The following is a 26,548-nucleotide window of genomic DNA, read 5'->3' as shown; positions in this document are numbered from 1 at the left end:
CCCCCTGCTTAAACACACATACACATGTCACGTACAAATTGACATGCACACACACACACATATATCAGTACATGCACACACTTGCATTGAAAAGTCTCGCCCCACGATTCCACCTTCTGCAGCGTACGATAACCATCGAACGCAAAGCAAGAATTAAGCACCTAGATGAAGGATGCATTCAAATGCCACAGGTGTTAAAGTCTCTCACATACACTAGCTAAGCAAATGATTGCTAGGGTCCAGCACCAGATTTCCACAAGATATAAAGCCTAACTGCCCCATTCCCTCAGTACTTATGCTATATGTACAGTGTGCCTCAGACACCAGGTGTAAAGGCCAAGCTGTGTCCAACGTTTTACACTGCCACAACTTAGTAGGAGCTGAGACCTCCACACACACAGGCTCCTCTTGTTTGTGATCCTGCCTCATAATGACAAGCTTTTTTTTTTGGTCACCAGCCAACACGGCTAGTAGATTTTTAAAGTTACCAAGCCAATCAGATTTTCCAGTAGCCAAATGTTTTTTTGTTTTTTGCCGTACGACGCGTCACAACAGTGCCGTTCATGGGAAAATGTGAGATCAGTTCAACAAGCGGCGCTGTGAGATAAAGATGACGTTTCCAAGACAAAAGCACGCAACAACCGCCCAGTTTTTTGGGGCGGAAAACAGACCAATCTGGCCGGTCGGCAGGTGTCAATTTAAAATCCCTGGACAGAAACCACGGAGACAAAAACATAACTTAATTCCGTTAGTCAGATGTTGCGTGCCAGCATGACCGTAAACAAGTGTCGCTGTGAAGGAAGACGGTGATGAGAGGTAATACGGTAGCTCTGTTGGCCACTAAGCCATCAAGTGAGGAGAACGTGGACACCCCCCGTCTGTGTTAGGACCATCGGCTGCACACGGGATTTAATTCAGGGCATCGGTCTTCAAAAGCATTGGATTTAGTTTCCCCTCAAAAGGCCTTAAAAGGTCCAAATAAGTCTTACATTTATTAACAAAAGTATTATAGTCTAATATAAAAGTCTCATATTTTCTCTTGCCTGCTGTCGGCAGTAACGTTAGCTTAGTTAGAAGTTATGGAAACACTTTACTTGAAGGTATCTACATAAGAGTGACACAACACTGTCATGACACATGAACCCTAACCCTAACTTGTCATGACAAAAACCGAATGACGCGTACTAAAAGAAGCGTTATGTCATAAACGTTTATGACTTGTTTCTAATGTTTATGACACGTTCATGACAGTGTCATGTCACTCTTATGTAGACACCTTCGAGTAAAGTGTAACCGATGTATACCTACAGACTCGGAACAGAAAAATACTCCGCACATCTACAACGTGAGACAAAAGTTGCGAAGAAACTCCCGCACAGTGTCTAACTTGCAAAATATATATATATATATATATATATATAATTTAAAATACTTTGCACATCTACAACGTGGTCAAACGTTGGAAAGAAACTCCCGCACAGCGTCTAACTAAAAATATAAGAACTGTAAATGTTCCGGTGCTAGACCTCAGACATCAGACCATCTTCAGGCAACTTTTTGCTTGCCTCCAAACAACATCCAATATTAAAATAAAACAATTAGAAAATGAACTAGCTATACGCTGCTTATTTCTATTCTATCTGGCTTACTTGTTAACAAACTGCTACAGGAATTGTGACTACGTGGTTTGCAATGTCAACAATGTCAGGATAGTGTGCGTGAACACTTTGAAATCCGATTCAGAAGAGGGTTTCCTGTATTTCATGTTGGGACTATGCTATCTAACGTCTGCTGGCGCTGTGGCCGGCCACAAGCGACAGTTATGTCGTAACGGTGGATGCTGAAACACGAAAAAGAGAAGAATCATGAAGTCATCAAACCGACTCAATGATGTACTATGTTTGGTAATATTAGCCAACATTAGCCACCATAAGCTACTGGTCATACCAGACAGTGTGTGTGTGTGTTTTTATTTATATTTATTTTGTAAGGGAGAATTTGTTATTTCCTTTTTCAATATATAATTTATAATCTCGCATCATACACACACTTATGGTTAGTAGTGCTATTACGGTATGCTGAGTGTTACATATTGTGCAGGATAGTAATTGCTATAATGTTCTAGCATGCAGCACTGGAGACAGTAACTACGGTGCAGGTGTATTTGGTGTCCATGTTCGAATCACTTAACACATAGAAGGCCAGTTTAGTTTCTCCTTACTGGTGAACGTGTGCCAACAAAGGAAAAGCAGCCAGGCTCAGACAGATGATTGCCTGTAAACTGATCCCAACAAGAGTCTTGTAGTCTTAAGTTAGGGCTGGGCGATAACGGTGAAAAAACGAATATCACAATATTTTTGACCAAATACCTTCGATAACGACATTGCGACGATATTGTAAGGTTGACTATTGGTGCTTTGACAAAATATTTACACAATGAGATTTTAGATAAATAATCATCAGTAATGTGGATATAATGACTAAGTGGGTAAAGGCAAATAATAGAACAACAATAATACAACAGTCTGGTAAGTTCAGAAAATGACATCACTTATTACGAAGAACTCTAAGACACTTATCTAGTCTCATATCACGATTCGATATATATTGATTTATTGCCCAGCCCTATCTATCTTTAGCATTAGGTCATCTTGAGGAAATCTGGTCACGTCTGTCCACTCTGCCACAGTATTTGGTCCGGTTGACCACAGGCATCCTGAGTAACCATGGGCAGCAGATAACCAGTAGTAGGGATGATAGCAGCACTGCCAATAAAAGGCCCCCACCATTCATGTTTCAGACACAACACAGCATGCCCACACTTCCTGGGAGGGATTTGAGGAGTGCCAGCTCTCCCACAACACCCCCTCCCCTCCCCCCAACCCCACAGACCAAGTCCACCACCACTGGGCCCCAACAGGCCTTTTTCTGCTCACTAATGATTTGTGAATGTGTCTACCTGCTTGTCTGTCTGTCACTGTTTACAAAACGTACCCGTCTCTTGCATCCATATGGTCTTTGTCTACAAGCAAGTACTGTTGTTTATTGTATTCATTTGAGATTTTCGCTGTATTTAACAGAATTTCTATGTCGTTAACCCATTCTTTTTATATGATTTAATTTATTTATATTTATTTGAGATTTCCTTAATGCCTTCTCAAGCTATTGTAATGTAGGCGTGTGTGTGTGTGTGTGTGTGTGTGTGTGTGTGTGTGTGTGTGTGTGTGTGTGTGTGTGTGTGTGTGTGTGTGTGTGTGTGTGTGTGTGTGTGTGTGTGTGTGTGTGTGTGTGTGTGTGTGTGTGTGTGTGTGTGTGTGTGTGTGTGTGTGTGCGCGCGCGTGCGTGCGTGGATGTGCAATCAACTGTAGTTATCATTATGGTAGGACACATATGTGTTGATGTATGACTGTTGCTGTACTAGTTTAATTCATTTGGGTTTTTTGTGACACAACTGAAATAATGTGTGTCAAAAAAAAAGTCCAGATATCACAGTTAATCTTTGGCTAAAGAAACTTTTTGTTTTTTTCTTTTTGAAGCGACTGTGGTGAGTGTCGTTGTGTGTGTAATGTGCAGTTCACTCACTCTAACATACGCACTCCACAAAGAGAACATGAACATTGACACTGTCACAGACTATGTAAAAGTAAGTCTATAGAAAACAAGAAAAACCACATGTAACCGTGGATATGGCTGTGAAAGTTCTTGCAACAGGGGGGGATTCTTTCATTTTTCTCCCCCCACCCCCAAAGTCAGGTTAGTGTACATTTTGCTCCCTCAGATAAAGGTCTAAAGGTGGCTATTTAAAATCCATCTCCAAACAGTCTGCGGACTTCCACCCATAATCCCCTCAAGTACGCCTACCACAAAGTGTTTTTAAGCCCCGATATCTGTAACTGTACGTCTGATTCATACTCCCAAAAAGAAGGGATTTGTCTCGAGGAATAGTTTGACTTTTGTTAAGGTCTGGGCAGATTACGGGTTGCAGACGTCAGCCATCAATATACAGTAGCTGCATCGCCATCTATTGCTGAACCGTGCCGCAAACACCATTTCTTAGAATCAAACTAGCTGCTAAATACAAGAAAAAAAACATGCCATCGTCCTGTCCTCATAGTGGGGTTGCCAGGTTTAAACAGTCCTAACTCTACGCCACACAGGTGACCCTTAGATTTATTGGTGACTATCTTACTAACCAACAAGATACAATTTGTGAACTACACTAGTAGTTAGTCATCCTGGGTCCAGTTAGTTTCTCACCCTCTAACTGAGACATTGAACATACCATCTGCAGCTGTCAACATGGTAGTTTCCTACGGCAGTTACAAATGTGAAAATATTTTCGCATTATGATAATCAGTATATCTGATTTTGGCATGAAGGTGAGCTCATCTTTTCTGACAGTTTTTTAGAGAAAATAAAAAAAAGAAGGGCACAAGTTTCAGTTAAAGTCACCGATATAAGAAAAATTAAGTCCTCAGAACAAACCTGTCCCTCATTTGACAACTGATTTCTTTAGGAGGTATGAATATGGCCAAATGTTTTAATTTGATTTCCTGTAAAATCACAGTGAATGAGAAGCCTTGGAGATAGCGTGGCCAAGCCGAAATGTTGCGGCAGTGTGTACGAGTGTGTAAGTGCTGTGCGTTTGTGAGAGTGTCTTTGTTTTATGTAAGAGATGGTTGTAGATGAGACCCAGCAAATCAACAGATTAGCATGCAGACATAGGGTCTTCACTCTCTTCGACTTGAATTTACTAAAAATATGAGAACATACAAGGAAAACAAACTGAATTTACAGAAAATAAGTGTTACAGTATTTAGCTTTAAAAGAAAAAAAAAATCCACTAAGAAAAAGATTACGCTCTTTTAATCCGTTTTTCTGATTGTTTTTTTTTCTACTTGGTTCCTACTAATGATGATTTGGTAGTCGGTGTGTCGATGCTGTTCGTCTAATGTAAAGAAAATGACAATGAAGAGACGGTGTGAGGAAGCTGCTGTGAAACTGCTCTTCACCTCCGACGTCAACCCTCCAGGTTTTTTTTTTCCCCAGTTGTATCTTAATGTCCACTCTCACTCACACTCTGTCCAAGGGAAGACTCTGGAAGTGTAACGGACGTTGGTTTAATAAATGATTCAAATGTCAAACTGACGGGACGCTCCTTTTATTTTTCCAACAGTGCAACCAGCACTCTGATACAAGAGAACAAATGAAATAGATTTAACTTTCATAGAACTAATGAAATGTCACAACTAATTAAAGCAAAAATGAGGACTGGTCTTCCATAATTGTAATTATGGTAGAATAAGAAAATGTCAATGTCAATAAGCACCCCCTCCTACGGCTTCATCCCCTTCTCCTCTTTCCAGCCGAATGCTCAGTACACTATGTACACATGTTGCACTCTAGTTCGCAATTGAGACAGAATGGAAGTTGTGTATTTAAACATGTTGAAATACTAGATGTTTAGAACAATACTGCATGAAATGGACAGTGGAGAATTGACTCGTGCTGCAGGTGTGGTTTGGGAAGTTAAAAAAAAAAAAAAGCCTAAAAACTTCATACAAACCTTTCATTGGAACCTCCTGCTGTTTGAACCCGAACACAAAATGACCACAGTCACTCTTCTGTCAAACTTCTGCTAACTTTACAGCCACTTTTCGCTCCAACAGGGATTGTCTGCCACTCCGTTGTTCCTCTAGCAGTGTTCACATGTTGCTGATGTGGTCAGCCATCGTGTCGGTGGAGTTCCATCCTTCCACCAGGAGAACGCAGAAGGGACGGAGCCTCTTCAGCGCCGCGTTCCATGTGTCGGGGTCCCGATCCCCTGGGTTTTTCCTGAGGTCAAGGGTCAATCGATGTGGCGGAGGATGTGTCCTCAATCTCTTGGCGAACTCCAGCAGCTCAGCGGGCTGAATGAAGTTGGAGCTGTTCGGGACAAAAGGCAGTACATGGAAATTATTATATTATATAATGTAATAAAAAAAAAACAACTCTAAACTAAATCTACAATGAGTGTTGGATAACATGATAGTATGGGGCAAACTATGCATTCATGATTGGAAATGTAATGTACACTTTGTGTGGCATTCTGTAACTTAAAGTGCTCATATTATGCTTTTTACCTTATCTTTGTGTTATATATCTTTTTTTGTGCAAGGTATAGGTTTACAAAGTGAAAAAGCCCCAAGTCCCACCCCAAAGGGACTTACCATCTCCAACAGAAAACACTGTTCACAAACTGCTCCAAACAGCTCTATTGTAGTCCAGCCTTTACTTCAGAGACAAACAACAGAGCGTCACTTTGTAACACACGTGTGTTACAAAATGCTGGCTAGCGTGGCACTCCCTCATACTCTGCTTCTGACTGGCTAGTAGTCCTTACCTAGGTACTGCGCATGAGCGACTCCCAACAAAGATGGAACACAAGGGCGCCCGAATAGCTCAGTTGGTAGAGCGGGCGCCCATATATAGAGGTTTACTCCTCGACGCAGCGGGTCCGGGTTCGACTCCGACCTGCAGCCCTTTGCTGCATGTCATCCCCCCCTCACTTTCTCCTTTCATTTCTCCAGCTGTACTGTCAATAAAGGCCTAAAAATGGGCAAAAGATTATTAAAAAAAAAAAAAAAAGATGGAACAGAAGTGAGATGCCTCACTTGGTAGTGTAAGGAATTCTGTCCAAAAGACAGGCCCCAAAATAAGGCCCGCGCCTTCTTTCTTCGGACTTAAGTTTACCAGACAACAAGGATCAATCCGAGAAGAGTTCAGTTAAGCAAAGTTTACTGACAACATAATTGTGGGTTCACAAAAACAGAGTCTAAGTTTCCCTAGCAACAGACCTTAAAGGTGCAGTAGGTAAGACTTATAAAACTAACTTTCTGTCATATTTGCTGAAACTGACCCTATGTTCTAGTAGAACTACATTAGGCAGGTCATTTAAAAAAAGATCTGGCTCCTCTGGCACCACCTACAGCCTGTAGTGTGATTTGCAAAAAATCCACCGCTCTGTTCAGATGCACCAATCAGGGCCAGGGGGGGTGTCTAACTGTGTGTCAATCACTGCTCATGCACACGCATTCATTCTCCCTTATGGGGGGAGGGGCTGAGTAGAACGTTTTGGGCTTTAGTAGAAAGGGGGGAGGGACTGAGAAGTTGTCGATGTTCAAATTTTTTGGCCAAGTCCTGGATCTTCACAGTCCTATCTACGGCACCTTTAAGTCAAAGCCCGGTCCACTAGGAACTCGGTTTGAATCAACTCCGATCTAAGCTTTTCCCTGTGTCTTTATTCTTTCCTCACAGGGGGGTGTCTCCTTAGTGCCTAGACAGAAACGGTTATCTTTCACAAACACACACACACCAAGGTCGGGGCCTCTGTGTGATGCAACTTCCTCTCCTAATCTCTTAACTTTCTTTTCCTGTTCTTCTGCTTATCTGTCTGGTATACAATGCATTCTTATGCCATAAAAGGCTTGAACTATAGTTAAAGGCTTAACCTTCTATGTGTCAGAGACATCTCCTTGAACCAGTTCCTCAATGACTGCACACAGCTAATATTCTACAGTAGCTAAAACAGAGAGCTCAACACACAGGGTGAAAAGAGGAGCTGCAGCAATGTGCAGTACAACAAAAATATGGTAAAAATATACCTATTCTGGTACAACCCCTAAATACAATTATGAATCTGAAAATGAGCATTATATGAGCACTTTAATACAATATACACATGCTAACATATTTAGTCTCTTATATTAATTATTACTTGTGCGCCCAAGTAGCTCAGTTGGTAGAGCGCCCGTATGTAGAGGTTTATTTCTCAACACAGAGGCCCAGGGTTCGAGTCTGACCTGCAGCAACTTCCTGCATGTCTTCCCCCTCTCTCTTCCCTTTCATAATCAAGCTGTCCTGAAGATTAAAGGAGGGAATGCCCGAAAATGTATCTTTCAAAAAAAAACTTGGAATTAATTGCTAATTAAAAGAAAAATGTATAAAAACTATATGACCAGGTGGTATAACTACTCCTTCAAATCCGACCACCAGAGTAGTGTTGAAGCCTACACATGAGCCGCGGCAAAACCGAAAAATTCTAATTTGGAGCACTGCTCTCCCTCTAGGGAAACAATAAGCCAGTAAACAGCCAGCGCAGAGCGATTTTACTGCGGATCATGTGTAGGCGGCTTGAGGCATCCTCCTGCTGCTGGGGTTAGGGTCTCACCTGATGTCGAGTCGTCTCACTGAGCTCGGTGAGGGTCCTGAGAACAGCTCCGCCAGCACACACACGTTCTTGGCTGTAGACATAGAAAGTCCCATTATTTAACACAGTTAAAACATTTGCTTTCAAAACTATTCACGATTTAGAGACACGCCCACAGAATAGATACAATCAATCAGACTTCATTTATATAGCACTTTTCATCCATGTAAATGTAGCACACTTGCTTCATACAATACCCGGACCAAAACAAAAGATTATGAATTAAAACCTGACGGGCGCTTCTATTTTAATATGCGCAGCTTTTGTATTCTTTACGGTAGTGGTTTAGTGGATGAGGAAACGCACAGACGCATGTGAGTTAAGCCATCCCACGTGATACCACTCAGCCAATGAAGTCTTCGCATTCCGGGGGGGTAAACATTGGGACTCTACAGCGCCGAGAGATGAGAGAGTTTGAGGCAAGTTACACAGGAAAAGAAAGTTGGATTAAAAAGAAAAAGGGAGTGAAAACACAAGAATGAGACGGAGAAAGGGAGAAGTACAGACGAGTGTGCCGGAGAAAGTTCAGGAAAATACGAGTGAGACGGAGAAAGGGAGCGAAACAGACGAATGAGACGGAGAAAGGGAGATATAGACGAGTGAGATGGAGAAAGGGGGAGATAGACGAGTCAGCTGTTTATGAAATGTCATAAAGTCGTAATTATACATGAGCTGTCTGCTCTGATCTCAGCCGCTCTCTCTCTCCCCTCTGAGGCTGAATAAGTGGAACATGAAAACCGCGGGTCCCGTGAAATATGACAGCTACAGTTTATCGGAAAATAGCGTCGGGCACACTGACTTTGATGAATTTGCTTTTTATCAGACCCCAGATGAGACAAGAAGCTAACATTAGCGAACGCTGCGGTGACTGTCCCTCTGGCTCTGACGTCCGGCTGCTAGAGAAGCTGTAGACACGCTGTATTAACGTTACTGTTTAAAACGCTTTCCAGGTTAGTGGGGATAGTAGTCTACCGCTCCAAACCAACATTAAAACCGTAGTAATCTTCACCCAGCGTTTAGTTTTGTTGCTAAACTGTGTGTAAAATGAGTGGTGACGTTAAATCATCTGTGTGATGTTTATGTTTTCAGGTAACGTTACAGTTGACGTTCAAACAGGCCTGCGTGTGTGTTTTGAGAAATATCTTTATACTGCAAGACTATATTTACTATATTAAGTTGGATATTAGATGTAAAAAGAAGGAAATGGTTCTAACATTGTACTTTAGATGTGTGTGAATTTCCCACACCAGGAGTAATTTAGTTCTATTTTATAGTGATCCATTATCTGTTCAAAAAATGTTTTATGTTCTGTCCAAAATGTTCTAATAAAGAAAAGACAGAAAATAAATATTTGTGTGTGCTGTAAAGTGAATGGAAAAAATGAAATCGGGATCGGCTAAAATCGGTATCAGCTGGCCTAACTCAAAGAGTCAATTGATTTCACCTACCAATATAAGAGGAACGCAGCTCTAACTAACACAGAGTTGAAAGTAATCGGGCCTGGTGCCGGATTTCTGGCATATGAATATTTTAGAAAAACAAATAAATTAAAAAGTCCACATGGGATTTGTTTTGATGCACTGCATTTAATCATCGAACTTCCACCTACCAATGAAACGAGTTCTAGCCAATCAGATGCAAAGTAGGGCGGGTCTTTGCCGAAAAGCGAGAGTGTGGTCTCCGTGGTAACGCGGCTAAAAAAATGGATGCAAAGTTTATCAAACCTGGAGCATGTAGATACAGGCAGCTTTAGTTGAGAAAGGAGTTAAAACAAATAGCGCTGGGCATGAATAGAGGACAAGAGGAAAAGGGTGGAGACGGGAAGCTGTTATTAGCACTTGGTGCCTCAAACTGAGGGAGCCGGGTGCTTCTGCAGCGCATGTTGAAGGATACCGGACGGCAGCAGCGGTAAGACAGGGCTGGCTAGTCATTAGATGCTAGTCACAAAAGCTTCGGTCCGTGCACTCTGTCATACGAGTACGTTACCGGCAACGGCGGCTACCGCTGCGACTGTTCCTTTACTGACCGACCGTGATACTGTACTATCTGAAGCCCAAACTGCCTTGACAAAGCTGTCTGTTTGGAATTAGCATGGCAGGTATTTAAACATAACGGCCTTGTCCCAGAGTTTAAACGTCTAGCTAGCTATATGAAAAGATAAACAATGCCACGTTTTTAATACATTTAAATTAAGCAGCTAATATCAACATGGACAAAATCATGAATGTACTAATTCACTTTTTTGATGATGACCTGGCCAAAGTAGTACATTTTAGTTTTCACAATGATTCATTGTAGGATTATGATATTATTGCAATATGTAAATTCACATTGACTCTTAATTTAACATATGGTTGTTTTAGTTTTATAAATTATGACTTTTATTATTGTGTAATGTCAGAAGGACTTTAACTGTTTTGCCAGTCAAATTAACTTTAATGAGTGCATATTGAAATATTACACTGTTGGTTGGCAAAAAATGCATCTCAAAATGCATCAGATTGACAACTGTGTAATATATATATACATATGTCATATTTAAAATTTTCTTCCGGGGGAGCATGCCCCCGGACCCCCCCAGAGGGGTAACATCCTTCTCACCTTTTTCACCCCTGAGCCGTTTTCATGGCTGAGTTATTTAAACATAACGGCTTTGTCCAAGAGTTTATGAAAAGCTAAACAATGCAAAGTTGTGATTGTGATGTGTAATGTAAGGACTTTACCCCTTCCAAAAAGTTTCAGGCTCAGGATTTTTTTTCATTTTTAAGCCCTGTATTTTGAAATGCAGCCCTAGTTTTATTTAGTTAATGAGAGAACAATATACATATACAGTCATACATATCAGTTCTATGTTACGTGACAATAAATATTGTCAACAAGTTTTTGAATTGTACTGAATTCATTTGATGGTCAGTTATTGATTACATTCAGATGTTGATACAACTACTAGGCTACTTAAATATATATAAAATTAAATTGTTAGACATTAAGATCTTCCGGACCTTTGCTTCAGAACATTTTCTCTAACTGGACCTTTTTAAAATTTAGTTGAATACCCCTGATATACACCATAAGTAGCTAGATAGAGAAAATAAATAAATAAGTTGTTTATTAAAAGGCCTGACTAAAAAGGTAGGTTTTAAGTCACCTTTCGGTTAAGAGGGAGTGCTACTGAGACTGTTTCTTCTAACCTGTTAATCCCTGTCCACACTAGCCTGTTTAAACATGCATGAATCCATATTTTCATGTGCTCACCGAGCCGATTCTGAGCCAGGCTGAGTGTGTGGAGGGAAGGCACTGTCTTCAGAGCAGCAACCAGCTGCTGCAGACTCTCCTCCTTGTCGCTCCACTTCTCCAGAAGGCGGCAGTCATTAAACCGCAGCTCTGAGAGACAGAGAGAGAGGAAACGAGCAAAGAACATGAGGAATTCCCTTTCAGACCTTCCAATGAGAAAAGAAACACTGACGGAGAATAATAAAGTCACTAACAGGTGCCAGTAAAGATGCATTAAGCATTTTCAGTTCAATTTTATTGATAGTATCAAATCGTAACAAGAGTTATCTCAAGACACTTTACAGATAGAGTAGGTCTAGACCACACTCTATAATTTACAAAGACCCAACAATTCCAGTAATTCCCCTAAGAGCAAGCATTTAGGGAGACCGTGGCGAGGAAAAACTCCCTTTAGGAAGAAACCATGGACAGACCCAGGCTCTTGGTAGGTGGTTGGAGGTGTGATGAACAGTGGCAATAATAGTCACAATAAAGATAATGGGACTATGACTAAAACTAGTAGTTGCAGTAGTTCATGGCGTAGCAGGGCACTGCAGGGCATAGCAGGATGTAGCAGGGCACTGCAGGGCGTGACAGGGTGTAGCAGGGCACTGCAGGGCGTGACAGGGTGTAGCAGGGCATACTAGGGCACTGCAGGACGTAGCAGGACATGGCAGGATGTAGCAGGTGGATTAGGGTGGAACCCCTAATCCAAGGAAAACTGCTGGGCGAAAAAACATAAGCTCCCCAGAGCTATTTTGCATGTTGTATCTGCTTAAAATGAAGCAGTCTTAAATACCCGGTAATGTCCCCTATGTCCTTACTCAAGGCTGCAGAGCCTTAATCACTGGGCCTAGAACAAACTTGTGCTTTTCAGCCCTGGTTTGTGTTTTAGCCGGAATGCTTGTAATTTCTAAGCGATACTTCTGCATAATGCAGCTTAAGACTCTTTTCTGAGACATGTAGTGTAGTTTCTTCACACATTATTTAAAAAAAAAGTAGCAGAGGTGTTTGCATTGATGGCTCTCCTGCCGTTAGTGATGAAGCCTCATAACCATTTTATTTATTTTCTGAGCCCACTAGATGGCGTTCTTGGTTTAAAGAAAAAGGCTCAAGGAATGACAATTCAGTGTGCTTTCAGCCCGTGTTGAACAGAGAGAGCCATCTAGTGGGCTCAGAAATAAAGAAAATGGTTCATGAAGCTTCACTGGGCCATATCTACATTGCATTTAGGAGTCACCCTCTTTTTCTTACCTTCCAACTTGCAGTCTCTCAGTAGGTTCAGGATCTCAGGGAGACAGTCAGACAGCTTCATGTCCTCCAAGTTGAGAGTCCTCAAGAAATGACTAGACTCTAAAAGTTGACCATTTGTCATTACTGACAGCACTGACACACTTATATTTGTTTTACAGTTAAGACAGATAAAATGACCAGGCCAATATTAGGGCACGAATATTGGCTTATTGTAGATGGGTTTATGTCAACTGATGACTAGTCTCGCATTGCCAGACCCTCCTCCACAGCGCTGGGGAGGAAGGTCTGGCTATGCGAGACTATGTTGACTCTGATCCTCCAGCTTTCCTCTCTACACATCACATCTCACAACACACAATTCCCTGGGACTTTGTGTACACCTTTAGGAAGGCCTGGACACTCAAACTGCGGTGAAAGCCTTCCAGTGACGTGACACATTACCTGAGAGAGCGGTGAGGAGTTGGCTTTGAGAGGAGCCCGTTGGTAATCTCATCCCGGCTACGTGAAGCGAGGTGAGATGTGGCGAGCGGCGCAGCACTGACGTGATGAAGTGCAAATCTGTTTGGAGCTCAGCTACTTTGACTGCCAGCTTCTCCAGGGGCAGCTCTGCGGAAGAAAACAGTCACCGTAGATTGATTTTTTTTAAACACTACACTACTTTAGTATTAGTATTAGTATTTAGAACTCAGTACCATTCTGCTGTATTAATCCTTTTTGAACAAACTCTTTAAAAAAAGACAGTTTAGGATTACATTTCATTTATTTAGCCGACACTTTTATCTAAACCCACTTACAAGAAGTGCATTCAACCATGTGGATACAACCAAAAAATGTAATACAACTCTGGTCTCTAGTCTCTAGGGTTGGCTACCGTTCACTTTTATTCTGCTACGGTACTGATACCGGTACCTGGAATTCGGTTCCGGTACCCAACAGTACCTTTTTCAGTATTTTCCCTCTGTAATAACAAAAAAATAATTTCAGTTGTAAAAAATAATTCCAAACCTATTTATCCTATTTACTTATAGAACATGTTGTTACTTATTTAGAACATTACTGCTTGTCATTCCCCCTCTCTATCCCCTTTCAAGTCTTAACTGTCCTGTCGAAAATAAAGGCCTAAAAATGCCCAAAAGATATTAGTTGATCAACAGAAGACTCATTGATCAATTTTGATTGATCAATGATGCGTTGTTTAAAAGGGATAGTTCAGCTTTGTATAAGGTGGTGTTGTATAAGCTACTTATCAATAATAGTCAGTGTATTAGCTACAGTAGAGGACGGTTAGCGCGCCAACAGTTTGGAGAAGCAGACAGGAGCACCGACATGGAAGCTGCTGTAGACAGGGTCAGCAGCAAAACATACTTTTAATCACCTTAAAAATTATTTTTACCTTGCTGTCAGACAGCCTTTTCCTTTGGCACTACATTTTCTCAACATATTCATACGTATAGGCGCAACTGTTCCGCCCACTCTGTTATGCCACAGATAAGATGTTTGGGTCAGACTTTTAATGGTTAAATCAACAAATACAAGAACATAAAAAGAGTGAATATGACAGCAGGGAGGAAAGGTTGTTTTACTGTGGAGCCAAGAGGATACCTTTATGAACTGGCGTAAACAGAAAAAGAACTTTTGCAGAGGGAGACTGAACAGCTGATAGAGAGGGAGGGGAAACTTCTGTGGAAACTGGAGGAGAGGGCTGTCTCACGGCAAGGTAAAGCAGGGAAAATATTCTAAATATAGCGTACACTTAAACAGATTTTTTATTTTTAGGTGGGCCTTTAAATTGGCTAAAACATGTTTTGCTGCTGACCCTGTCCAAAGCAGCTCCCATTTCCATGTCAGTACTCCTGTCCTGTCTTCTCCAAACTGTTGCCGTGCTATCCGTCATCCCCTGTAGGTAATACACTGACTATCGTCATAAGTACCTCAACAACCCTACTTAAAGAAAGCCAAACTATCCCTTTAAGTCATTTTTCAAGCAAAAATGCCAAACATCCTCTGGTTCTAGCTTCTTCAGAGTGCTGCTTTTCTCAGTTTTATACAATTAATATAATTGTGAATCAAATATCTTCTTCTTTAGACTGCTGGCTGGACAACACAAAAAAAATTTGAAGATGTCATCTTGGAAAATTGTATAAGAAGTACTACAAAATAATAAGCAAAGAAATGCTATTTTCTGACATGCCCAGTAAATAATCCACTGATTAACCAATAATGTAATACCAGTTGCAGTCTAAATGTTTATATTACCCATATACTGTCCTCTGGAACTTGCCTGTCTATTCTGAAGTATTAAGTGGTTCAACTACAACTCAAAGCTTTATTTCTTTCACAGGTTGTTAAAAAAGCAAGTCCCCTTTAAAACTGTGAATGAAATCTGAGATGAATTAATTTGGTTGAAATCATTCTGTAACACTGAGGTTACTCTGCCCCCTAACCACTACAGGATGTGTTGCTGTTGCTGAGCACGGGACTGGGTCAACACTTATCTTATGTTTCAACAGGTAGAATACACACTCAGTTAGGCACAGGCCGGTATAAGATTGTGACGGTATTATACCCTTCAGCAAAAATATCACGGTTTCACAGTATTGCAATTACAGCTTTAAAATGTATTGGTTACATTTTACTTGAAGGTATCTACATGAGAGTGACATGACACTGTCATGAACGTGTCATAAACATTATAAACAAGTCATATGACATAGTGCTTCTTTCAGTAAGTGTCATTCGGTTTTTGTCATGACAAGTTATGGTTAGAGTTAGGGTTCATGTGTCATGACTGTGTCATGTCACTCTTATGTAGATACCTTTAGGTAAAGTGTTACCAATGTATTATTTTGAAATCATTTTTTTCCCCCATTGAACACAATTAATTTTATTTTCAAACCCACTGCACACTGGAAGAGAGAGGGATTTCTAAACTGCTCATAAAAAAAAACTGCTCTTACCGCAGGAACGGTATGAGGGAAAAGTTTAGTGGTTTTGAAACTATGATTTTTTTTAAACCGTGACGTTTTTGAAACCGTGACTTTTTGAAACCCTGGCATACCTTGAAACCGGTTACCGGCCCATGCCCACTCTCAATCCCGCTCACTTTAAGTGTTACCTAACTTTGGTAGAAGCTTCACAGCACCTGACACGTCCAACTCAGCCATCCTGGGATGATGTGGTAAGAAGCGGGGCCCCCACATCACAGTCTGGATCTCCACGTGCAGGGACGTCACGTTGGGGCTCGCGTCCAGCAGGATCCCCATGAGCCGGGTGTACGGCAGGACGCTGATGCTCAGATCCGTGAGACAGCTGCGGGGACTCTCCGACAGCTGCTTCAGGGCTCTGGCCAGGCACAACACATCCGAGTCCCTGAAGGTCGCTGCACAAACAAACACAAAAACTAATCATTTGCACACACCCAGGATGCAAAATTAGCACCATCTACCAGCCAAATGCCGGTAAAACATGCAAGTGGCTGGGAGATTTGCTTCACTCACCAGCAAAAAAAACAACAATGATAATCTATTGAGTGGCTGGTGAAATTTGAACATTCACTAGCCATTTGGCTGGTTGTTGAAAAAGTTAATTTGGAACCCTGTGCACACCACACCTTTTCTTTGAAGGTGATCCTCTATTTCAGTTTTGTCAACTGATTAAATGGATTCAATACAGCAGGGCATCTCAAAGTCTGGACCAAGGTCCGCATCTGGACCAAATTACATGTCAATCCAGATCCGGCCCGTACCTTGTGTTATGAATACAATACCTTATCGTGTAACATTTTCTATTTTTAAATACATTTTCTACTGTCATTGTTGAAAAAGATCAAAAAACATTGAATAAGACAACAAAAACATTGCAAAAAGTCTAGCAAAAGTGGAAAAAACTTCCTTTTACTTGACCTAGAATAAAAATCTGATGCGGACCTTTGAAAACCCCTGCAATACAGCAATATTGTCTACAGTCTGCATCCCTTTATTTGGCTGCAGATCAATGTCAAAATTTAGACTGCAACACTGCCTCCCCCGACCGTTCTAATTTGCATTTCATTCTTTGTTGGGATGTAGATTTCAGCATGCCGAAAATATTTCATCCAAGTACGATATACTGTATATTACATGTGAATGAAATCCAGGACTTAGTTCTGTCTCCTACAGAGTATTGCAAGTATTCATGACCAAGCAAGCATTGAGTGTGATTTCGCTATTTTAAAGTCTCACAACACAAAGCAGTAGTGCCTCACATTAACTTTTCTGCACTCCTGTAAAATATAAATAAAACCTAAATTCCATTATTGAACAAAAAAATATATTGCAATGGCAATACAAATTCTGCATAAATTATGTTAAAGGTTCAGTTCATCCAAATCACAAAAAAGAAGAACTAAATATCTTACTTATTTGTCCAGGTTTTGAGATACTGTTCTCTAAGAATTACAATGGAGCTGAATGAGTTGACTGTAGTTTGTGTGAACAAAAAATTTTTTTTGGTATCAGTACCAAAATTCAGGTATGGCATCTGTACAAGCAGTGAACATAGCCACCCCTAGAGGAAGGCCTCATTAAAGGCCAAGACAGCAAAATGTGGAGTTTTCAACCTCGAGCAGCTATGGAGCAGTTTTTTGGGTTTGCCTCGTGTACAAGTGACACATGCACATTGCTGCCAATGGTTTCACACTATTCAACTGATCTAGAGGAAGCATTGCAGTAATGCACCAAAAAAGGCAGAGAGCAACAAGACTGCAAGCTAAACATGGATGGATATAAAATACGTTAAAAAAAACCAGCTTTGCAAATGTTTTATGCAGTTGGAAAGATATTCAATACCTTTGTTAGACCTCAATGATACATCGGGGTGTTACGATTTCAAATCTGGGCGCCTGCGTAGCTCACCTGGTGGAGCACGCCCATATATAGAGGTTTAGTCCTCGACGCAGCGGCCGCGGGAACAACTCCGACCTGCAGCCCTTTGCTGCATGTCGTTCCCCCTCTCTCCCCCCTTTCATGTATTCAGCTGTCCTATGAAAATAAAGGCCTAAAATGCCCTAAAAGATTATCTATTATCTAAAGATTATCATCAAAATCAAAAGCAGGATGCAGTATTTGTTTTTTCTCCCAGGATCTGGTGGCTTTTTGCAAATCAGCAAAATCAAGATGCTGTTCTAAAGTACCCTTCTGCCATCTTGTGGCTCTTTTTGTTTTTGTGTTAAAACAGTTTGACTAGTGAATAAGTGACTGTTATCACATTTTAAATAAGGCAATTTAGACTTGAACCATATGGCCATAATGTGGTACATTCGGAACAAAAATGAAAAGTTGTCGTTCAAAATGTTTGGCTAAGTCCTGGATCGTCGCAATCCTACCTACGGCACCTTTAATTAGCAAACTTACCAATGCTATGAAGTGTTAGAGAGCGAAGGCAAAAAAATGTGGGCAGGGCAGAGTTTAGCACTCTGAGGGAGTTGGACCCGCACTGCCTGATCTCCAGACATTCGATCTGTCCCCATGGACAAGCCCCTGACGAGCGCCCATCACACGGAGTGAAGCTTTGACAGAGAACCTGCGGGTCCACAGTAAAGTTCGCTTCTCCGGATTCCTCGTCATAATCCAACCTGGAGCGTTTGCAGGGAGTGGCTTGGTCATCCTGATCTTCTGAAGCCTCGGCCTCGAGACTTGAACTGCAACTGGCCACGTCTGGGCTAAATGAGGCTGCTTGGGAAATGCAGCTTGCCCTTTTGCTGTGCATTAGGTTCTTCAGCTCGGGGTTTACGTACTGAGATCCCCTGCCATGTAGGATCCAGGACAGCATGATGGGGCATTGCACATGTACGACAAGCTTTTTAGCCACACCGTGGTCTAGCAGGCGATGGAGGACATACAGCGCAGTTTGTGTCTTCCTCTTTGATAGATCAATGCACTGCGATACACCAACACTCCCGATACGCTTCTCCAAGAGCTCCAGAAGTGGCCGCTGCTCAGCGGTCAATCTTTCAACTGGCGTAGTGAGTAAAAAATGTTTGATACATTTAGCTGCAGCCCACAGAAAGGATGGGGTGTTTAGATTTGTGATGTTTCTTTTGACAAAGGGGTTTGTGAAGCCGTAGAATACGAGAGTAAAAAGCATTCTCATGACTTCGTGTTTGGCCGCTTCTTCTGTGTTGAAGTCTATTACCTGAAATGTAACACACACACACACACACACACACACACACACACACACACACACACACACACACACACACACACACACACACACACACACACACACACACACACACACACACACACACACACACACACACACACACACACACACACCATATGGGTTCTAGATGTTACTATATGAGATTGTTGATTATTAAAGAAGACAGTGCACCTACATGGTTAGGTCCACACATATCCTGTAGGACTCCAATCCACCCAGGGTGAGTTGATATCCCTGAGACAAGGCAGACAAGAAAAAAACTAATGGAAAAATGTACTGAATAATGATAAGATAGACTTTTATTGATCCCAAATTGGGAAATGTCAGTGCTACAGCAGCTAAATATTAGACATACAGCACACATACAGAATATACAAGTAATAATAAATAGGATAGAATACAAGAAGAAATATTGAAAAAAATAAAGATAAAAAAATACAAAGGAAAGAATGTACTAAATATATACATGTTGGGAATAAAAATGCACAACTACTTAAATAGTATTTATAAAGATGTAAGTAATGTTGTTGGGTCTTTGTAAATTATAGAGTGTGGTCTAGACTAGGTCTGGGCGATATGGAGAAAATCAAATATCACGATCTTTCTGACCACATACTTTGATATCAATATTGCAGCAATATTGTAGGGTTGACAACTGGTGCTTTCCCAAAATATTTACACAATGAGATTTGTGATAAATAATCATCAGTGATGTGGATATAATGATTAAGTGGGTAAAGGCAAATAATAGAACAGCTACAACAGTCTGGTAGGTTCACTGTAATGTAGCCTGTAAAACCAGGAAAAGACAACACTTATGTCATATTACAATATCCAAGACCAGACATTATGTAGTCATATATCACGATATCGATATATTGCCCAGCCCTAGTCTAGACCTACTCTATCTGTAAAGTGTCCTGAGATAACTCCTGTTGTGATTTGACACTATAAATAAAATTGAATAGAATTGAATTGAAAAACCAATGCATAGATCAAAACAAAGGTAGTGTTACTGTCTACGAATGAAGAAAAAAATACAAAACACTTTCTTTTGCACTTCAACTACAGTTCTTACCCCTCTGGTTCAGGGCAGGCTGGAGCTCATCCAGCTGACATACAGTCAGATGAGGAAGAAGATCCGTAATGAGAGGCGTTGGAAGATCTACATTAAGACAGATTGGTTAATGTTAAGACATTCCAACAGTGGACACAGACTTTCTTTCATCATTATTATTATCATCATCATCACCACCATCACCACAGGTAAAGCGTTTATCGTTTATCCCAACTTCTATCAAGCTGCTGAACTCCAATAGTAAATCTAAGCACAACAGAGCAAAGTGCAATAAATACACTAACACTTTTTGCACTTTGATTATTACAGTATTTTTAAGATGTTGTATTGTCTGTATCCTTCATGTCCTAAGATTCTTTGTTGATCTTATGTTGTTTTTATGTTGATTCTATGTCGATTTTAGAAAAACAAATTATGTTACAGATTGCAACACAATGCCAACACAAATTTCCCCTGGGGACAATAGTGTTCCAAGCCTGTGAGGTAAAGCCTGTGTCAAGCCCATAGACTGTATGGTTTCCTTGAGGGGGTTACCAGCAAAAAAGGGAATACTTTATTTTCACGATAATTCCATCCATGAGTAACGTTAACACAATTGCAGACTATAGGACTACCTTGGACATGGGGTTCATACACTTTATGTAACAAAACATCTAAAAAGCAAAATACCTTATTCAATGGGGGTCCGTTGTCTAATTTGTGTCAGTTTAGGGGTACTTGACATAAAAAGTTTTGGAACCACTGGCCTAAGTTAGCTAGCTCAACATAACGTTACTTGACCAATAAAGCGGATTATGATTTTTTTTAGATTTCAGGGGATAGCTAGCTACTCTTGAAAGGTATTGTGGGTGCTATTTTAGTACATTCACTGAAAATATGGCCATAACTTTCAAGGTTATCGAATGGAGTTATATGTAACATTACGTTAGCTGTCCGTCTCCACTTATAGAATGTGTACACGCTAGCTTCTAGCATAACATTTAGGGTTAGCATAACGCCCTCTTTTCTTTGTTAGCTAACGTTACTCGTCTTCTCCCAGGCTATTAAGGTTACTTACCAAGAACAGCCTCAATTCCCAGAGCAGCATAATGTTCCCTGACAGCTTGGAAACATATCTCCTTTAGATATATCTCCTTTGGAGCTCTTTGGCTTGCATTGCGGACAGTGTCGGGCATTGTTTAGCATTGATGTGTGTATCTTTTACTAACATCGATGCTAATAGTAACTTAACGTTAACCAACTGACAGAACACAACACTGGTTCCAGCCACGTCAGGTGAGGCAAAGCGAGCGGTTGGTCTTCCTCTGTAGCTAAGTTATAACTTATAACGTTATATGTCTATGGTTGTTGGTACTACATCCATGGGTTGACAAACAAATACATGTTCTTCTTCTCTTCTTTGGGAAGCTTGCATCCTTGCATTACTGCCCTCTTCCGGAGTTAACAGCGTCCGGTATGGCAGATTGTGGTCCTCCCTAGGAAGCTGACCAAACATGTTCTGCATTGTAGCAGTATGCTCTTTGGAATGCGATTTCATTCAATATTAAATTAATAAATGTGCCTATGAAATACATGGTTAAATAAATACATGAATGAATGAAGCACAACTATATAAATATGTACAGTAACTGATTCAATATAGAAATGTTTTTTGAAGGACTACTTTTAGTCCACATTTATTTGTTTTCAGGGAAATTTTATTTCATAAAGCCACATCTGTCTATCTATTTCATAGGCATAATTCATTTAATTCATTGCCACTCTATTCTTTTCCTTTTTGTACAATGCCCTTTTTTCTGATTTTGACTCTAATACATGCACGTATGTATACACACACACACACACACACACACACACACACACACACACACATATATATATATATATATATATATATATATATATATATATATATATATAGGGCCGGGACTCGATTAAAAAAATTTATCTAATTAATTACAGGCTTTGTAATTAATTAATCGAAATTAATCGCATTTTAATTCCATAAATATTTGACCTGAGAACAGTGAGAAGTAATTTTTTTCACATGGATTTTTAGTATACCATTGAATAATGACTGAATACATAAGCTTAAGCAACACAATATTGTTTATTTTTGTTCAACCAAGTCCAGCAGACCAGTGCAATTTTTGCCATTAAGTGTAGCAATAGCATATTTAGAAATATAGTACATTTCAGAAATTCAGGTAGCCTATAGGTAGGTAGACCTTCTGTAAACTATGTTTTTTTAAGTAAAACACAATACTTTCAAGTACATTCAGACTTAGTTACCCTGGTCCTTTAACCAGTCATCTGGTGGAGTGTAGGTTGGGTGTGGGTCCTTGTACTCGGAGTCGGGCTAACGTCCACGCTAGCTGCTAAATGTTTTGCGTTGAGGTGATACTTGAGGCTCGATGTGCTGTGGTGATATGCAAATTCCTTGTTGCATAGCATGCACACAACCATGCTCTATCTTATTTCCGTTTAGAATACAACCCTGGGTACTTACAGGCAGTTAACAGTCTGAACTCATTATCGACACATCTCTTTTTGTGACAGACCAAAACTTCTGTACTACAACAATAGAGCAATACTACTCTACACTGCAGTACTCCACTATCGCAACAAATACTTTTGCTCAGCGATCATGGCAAGAATGCCGGCGACAGTCGTCTGCCCAACTCCTGGCGTACAGCTCGAGGACCGGAAGAAAGACCAACTGGAAACTCAAGAACGAATCAACCAGCTGGTCTCTGAAAATGCTGGCCTTGAGGAAGAGAAAAGGAAAATCCTGACGGCTCTACGTTCAGAGAGAACCATAAGGAAAAATTTTCAAAAGGAGAGTAAGATCAAGGAGAAGGAGAAAAATGAAGAGATTCACTCTCTCAGAGAAAGTTTGAAGGAAGAGAAGAACATCTCCCTGTCAGCCAAACTTCACTGGAGTGGTGAGTTCAACCGGGTCGTCGGGCTCTTGAAACAGGAGCCAGAGAGGAACAGAGAGACCCAGGAGAAGAAGATTAATGGTATATTATCAACCATACCAAACCACAATTTGATGGACAAGGACGCAAAGCTCCAAACTCTGGCAGAGGACAATGATAGGAAGTTGAGCCATGTCGTCCAGGAAAAGGATGATCTGATGAAGATGAAGACGGCTCTAGAAGTGAAGTATTTGGAGAGCGAAGCCAAGCTCACGGAGAAGGAAAGGCAGATCATCCAAAGGGAGGCAGAGTTTGAAACAAAACTCGCCACTCTGGAAGACCAAATGACGTGCGAGCTCGCTGCAAAAGAGGAGAGCTTTGAGAAACGGCATGAGCTGGAAAGAGAGAGCAGAGAGATGGAGTGGAACAACAAAGAGAGCCAAATGGAGAACGAAATCAAGCTCTTAAAAGAGAAAATCTCTGCTCTTCAGCTACAAAACCCCAGCCTCCAGGAGCTCGAAAAAAACAGCAGAAGGATGAGGAGGAAGTGGATTACCAAAGAGAGCCAAATGGAGAACAAAATCCAGATCCTAAAAGCACAAAACTTTGAACTTCAGGTCAATCTCCTTAGCCTGCAGCTGGCTCAAAAAACAGACAAGGAGAAGGCCAGAATGAAAAAGCAGGAAGAGAAGGCCAAGAAGGCGGCCGAAAAGAGGATGAAGAAGGAGAGGAAAGAGGAAGAGGAGCGAGAGAATAAACAGGAGGAAAATAGGAAGCAAGAGAAGGAAGACTTGAAAAGACAGAAGGAAAAAGAGGAGATGGAGAAAAAAGTCAAGAAAGAGAGGAAGGAGCAGGCGAAGAGAGAGGAGGGATTGAAAAGACAGAAGAAATAAAAGGAGGCGAGAGCGACAGAAGAGGAGAAGAGAGAGGATTAACGTCATCAACCTTTCTCTCCTCCACTTCACCTCGATCCCTCCCTCCCCCCTTCCCCCTCTAAAACTGGGTGATCTGGTTACCTGCCACATTTCAAAAACTTGCATGTTAAAATTTTAAAATAGTGTTGGTGTACTCTTGAGTGATCCAGTTTTACTGCCACATTTCAATTATATATATATATATATATATATATATATATATATATATATATAAAAAATAAATCTCTTATCTGTGCATTTGTCTTTTTAAATGGGTTCAATAAAAACACACATCTACCGTGCAAACCTGACTGCAAATGTTTCACATATTTACCTTGTTTGATTGAACTGAATTAAGATGATCTTTCATTTTCACCGTAACACAATATGAAGTCATTCTGGAGTGTAAGTAGTCTGGCTATCACCAGACCAAGCTCAATCTTTTAAGCTTGAACATTAGTCTGGGGAGTCTGCTCTGTATTTTCTACTGCACGAGAGGCGTGACCAACGGGCATAGTTCAAATGACTCTGTACGCAATTGGATAGTCCTTCAACCAATCAGGCCAACGATCTGGGTGACGTACTTTCATCAACGGGTTGCTGCGCTTCGATCGCCGCCATGTTGAATGTTGAAAAAGCTGCTTGCCGTTGCTTCTCTATCGTCATCATGTTAAAACCCGCCAATAGCGCGCCAGGTCGATAAGCCAGTTTGTGATTGGTCCCCGCAAAATTGTAACGGAAGGAGGATAGATAAACGTTCAGGTTTCCAGCCTGAGCTGCAGGGCAAAAATCAAATCGCCGGCAGATGGGGCTGGGTTTACCCAGTCTAGAGTCTAAGGACACATTCACACCTTTTGACATTTTTTAACAGTCACTGGTTCACACCTTTAATTCTGTAGACTCGGTGTGATTCGGGGTTATAGCTGTAACATTGGTGCATTTTTCACATGTTCATTTAGCGCTCACACTGCACTTTGTCAAGTGCATCAAACATAGTAATCAAATGGTCGCTGGTCTATTAGACAGAATATACGGGTGAAACTCGCTGACACTTCCTGGTCTCAGAAATAATGGAGCAACATCAAATTTGTAACGTCTTGGTTTTTTTGGTTTTGCTTTAGTGTTTCTAATATTTTAGAAGAAGGCGAACAATAAGCAGCTGACAAGACAGCGAGTTAAGGAGAAGGTTATGGATTTTATAGTTATCCCTTAAATCATATATACAGTAAGTTGAAATTGCAAGCTAGTAAATGCATTGCTTTTTGGTTCAGTTCCTATATTAGAGTCGGCTTGCCTTCTCACCTAAAGTGAACCGAACTCTAGTGCACTTGGGAGCGAACAGAGACCCGCGTTTCCATGCAGACCGGAGTTCGGTTGTTTGGTCCGCACCAGAGTTCAAATGAGCTGTCACCCCCCTCCAAACAAACTGGACTGCTCAGGTGTGAAAGCATCCTGAATGTCTTAACATGAATCAAACATTATTAGCAAATATAAATCAGCCTATTTGTGAAAAAAAAACATTAATGCTAGGATTACTGGCCTATAGGTAAGGTAGTCACTAAGGTAGCCATCCACAGACACAGTTAATCCCAAAGGATTCACTGTGCCACAATGTTTAACATTAAAACATGATTAGTAAAATCATGCCAACAATTATTATTTTAATAGCTTAGTATTCTATGCACTAAAAAGCTATGTAAAGGCTTTAGGCCGCCCTACACGTTATAGTAGGCCCAGTTTATTATGCAACTTAATTTTATATACAATATATGTAGTATATTGCTCTGTCTCTCTTACAGTTAAGGGGCCCTTGCCTTAAAAAATGTTGAAGACCCCTGGCTTAAGGAACTGCTAATTCCTGCTAACCACATTAGCTAGTTAGCTCTTTTAGCTGTTTGAAACTCTGCAGGTCCCAAACATCCCAAGTTGTTTTGGTTCTAACATGCCCACTTGTAACATACTAGTACCGTGCCCGTTGAAAATGTGTCCGTTTGGAACGGGCCGACTGCTTGGCCTGTGGTACAGCTGCTTGAAGCTTTCTCCAAAACCAAATTGTACCCCAAAATGACTTACTGAAGGACCCCAAACCACTTAATATACAATTCCACGGAATAGCCTACCAGTGACTTACAGTATACTTCTACATCAGAGGACAACATTGTGCTACTATATTTACCTGAAAGAGAACGTAGAAGATTTAGAATTTAATCACAAAATATCACAATTAAAATGTGGAGTAATCAGACAGTAGCCTCATGGACTCGTGGCAGTGCGCTACCCACCCGGCCCGTTAAGAGAGCTAATCAGCACATCTGCGTTACTCAACCACCAGAAACAGACTCTTTGTGTATGTGTGTGTGTATGTGTGTCTGTGTGCGTGCAGAGAGCCAGAAAGAGAGAGCGAGAGAGAGAGAGCGAGATAGAGAGTCATGACGGCGGTCCTGTCTCGTCATTATTATCGTTAACAAAGTTAACACTTCATGTTAATTTCAATATAGGCTTAGAGGCCTGATGGTTATCACTGAAGTATGGATTTGATTTGCGGCGTTATTTTGCAGACGGTAATGTTATTAGTATTATAACTTGATGATACAGAAGACAGTTATTTTACAAGCAGAAGTTACTGCATTCATGATGGATGGATTCCAAATCATTC

At 40.9% G+C, this 26,548-nt stretch overlaps 1 protein-coding gene across 4 annotated transcripts; it reads right to left on the bottom strand.

Annotated features, from left to right (window-relative positions):
* Nucleotides 1-5,119: 5,119 nt before the first annotated feature.
* On the bottom strand, nucleotides 5,120-21,555 carry lrrc41 (leucine rich repeat containing 41). Of its 4 annotated transcripts, none has more exons than XM_028587323.1 (10): nucleotides 21,115-21,555; nucleotides 20,058-20,144; nucleotides 19,155-19,213; nucleotides 18,166-18,946; nucleotides 15,891-16,154; nucleotides 13,217-13,381; nucleotides 12,776-12,874; nucleotides 11,504-11,632; nucleotides 8,210-8,282; nucleotides 5,120-5,925 (listed from the first exon to the last, which is right to left on the bottom strand). In XM_028587323.1, the coding sequence occupies exons 1-10, from the start codon at nucleotides 21,230-21,232 to the stop codon at nucleotides 5,706-5,708; spliced, it is 1,995 nt and encodes a 664-aa protein (XP_028443124.1). In that variant the 5' UTR covers nucleotides 21,233-21,555; the 3' UTR covers nucleotides 5,120-5,705. The 4 variants fall into 4 exon arrangements, with proteins under 4 accessions (XP_028443124.1, XP_028443125.1, XP_028443127.1 ...); XM_028587324.1 differs by having other exon boundaries at nucleotides 15,918-16,154; XM_028587325.1 differs by having other exon boundaries at nucleotides 5,804-5,925; nucleotides 11,440-11,632.
* Between the last annotated feature and the right edge of the window lie 4,993 nt (nucleotides 21,556-26,548).

The sequence above is a fragment of the Perca flavescens genome, chromosome 9 (genome assembly GCF_004354835.1).
Source record: "Perca flavescens isolate YP-PL-M2 chromosome 9, PFLA_1.0, whole genome shotgun sequence".
In the NCBI taxonomy this organism is placed as follows: Eukaryota; Metazoa; Chordata; class Actinopteri; order Perciformes; family Percidae; genus Perca; species Perca flavescens.
This window is presented reverse-complemented; position numbering and strand designations above follow the sequence as displayed.

Excerpts from the sequence above, each read along its gene's own strand:
- lrrc41 (XM_028587323.1), bottom strand. The coding sequence starts at position 21,232 with ATGCCCGACACTGTCCGCAATGCAAGCCAAAGAGCTCCAAAGGAGATA. Across the intron at positions 20,145-21,114 it reads GGGAATTGAGGCTGTTCTTG|ATCTTCCAACGCCTCTCATT; the intron begins GTAAGTAACCTT and ends GTCTTAATGTAG. Across the intron at positions 13,382-15,890 it reads GAAGCTTCTACCAAAGTTAG|AGCTGCCCCTGGAGAAGCTG; the intron begins GTAACACTTAAA and ends TTTCTTCCGCAG.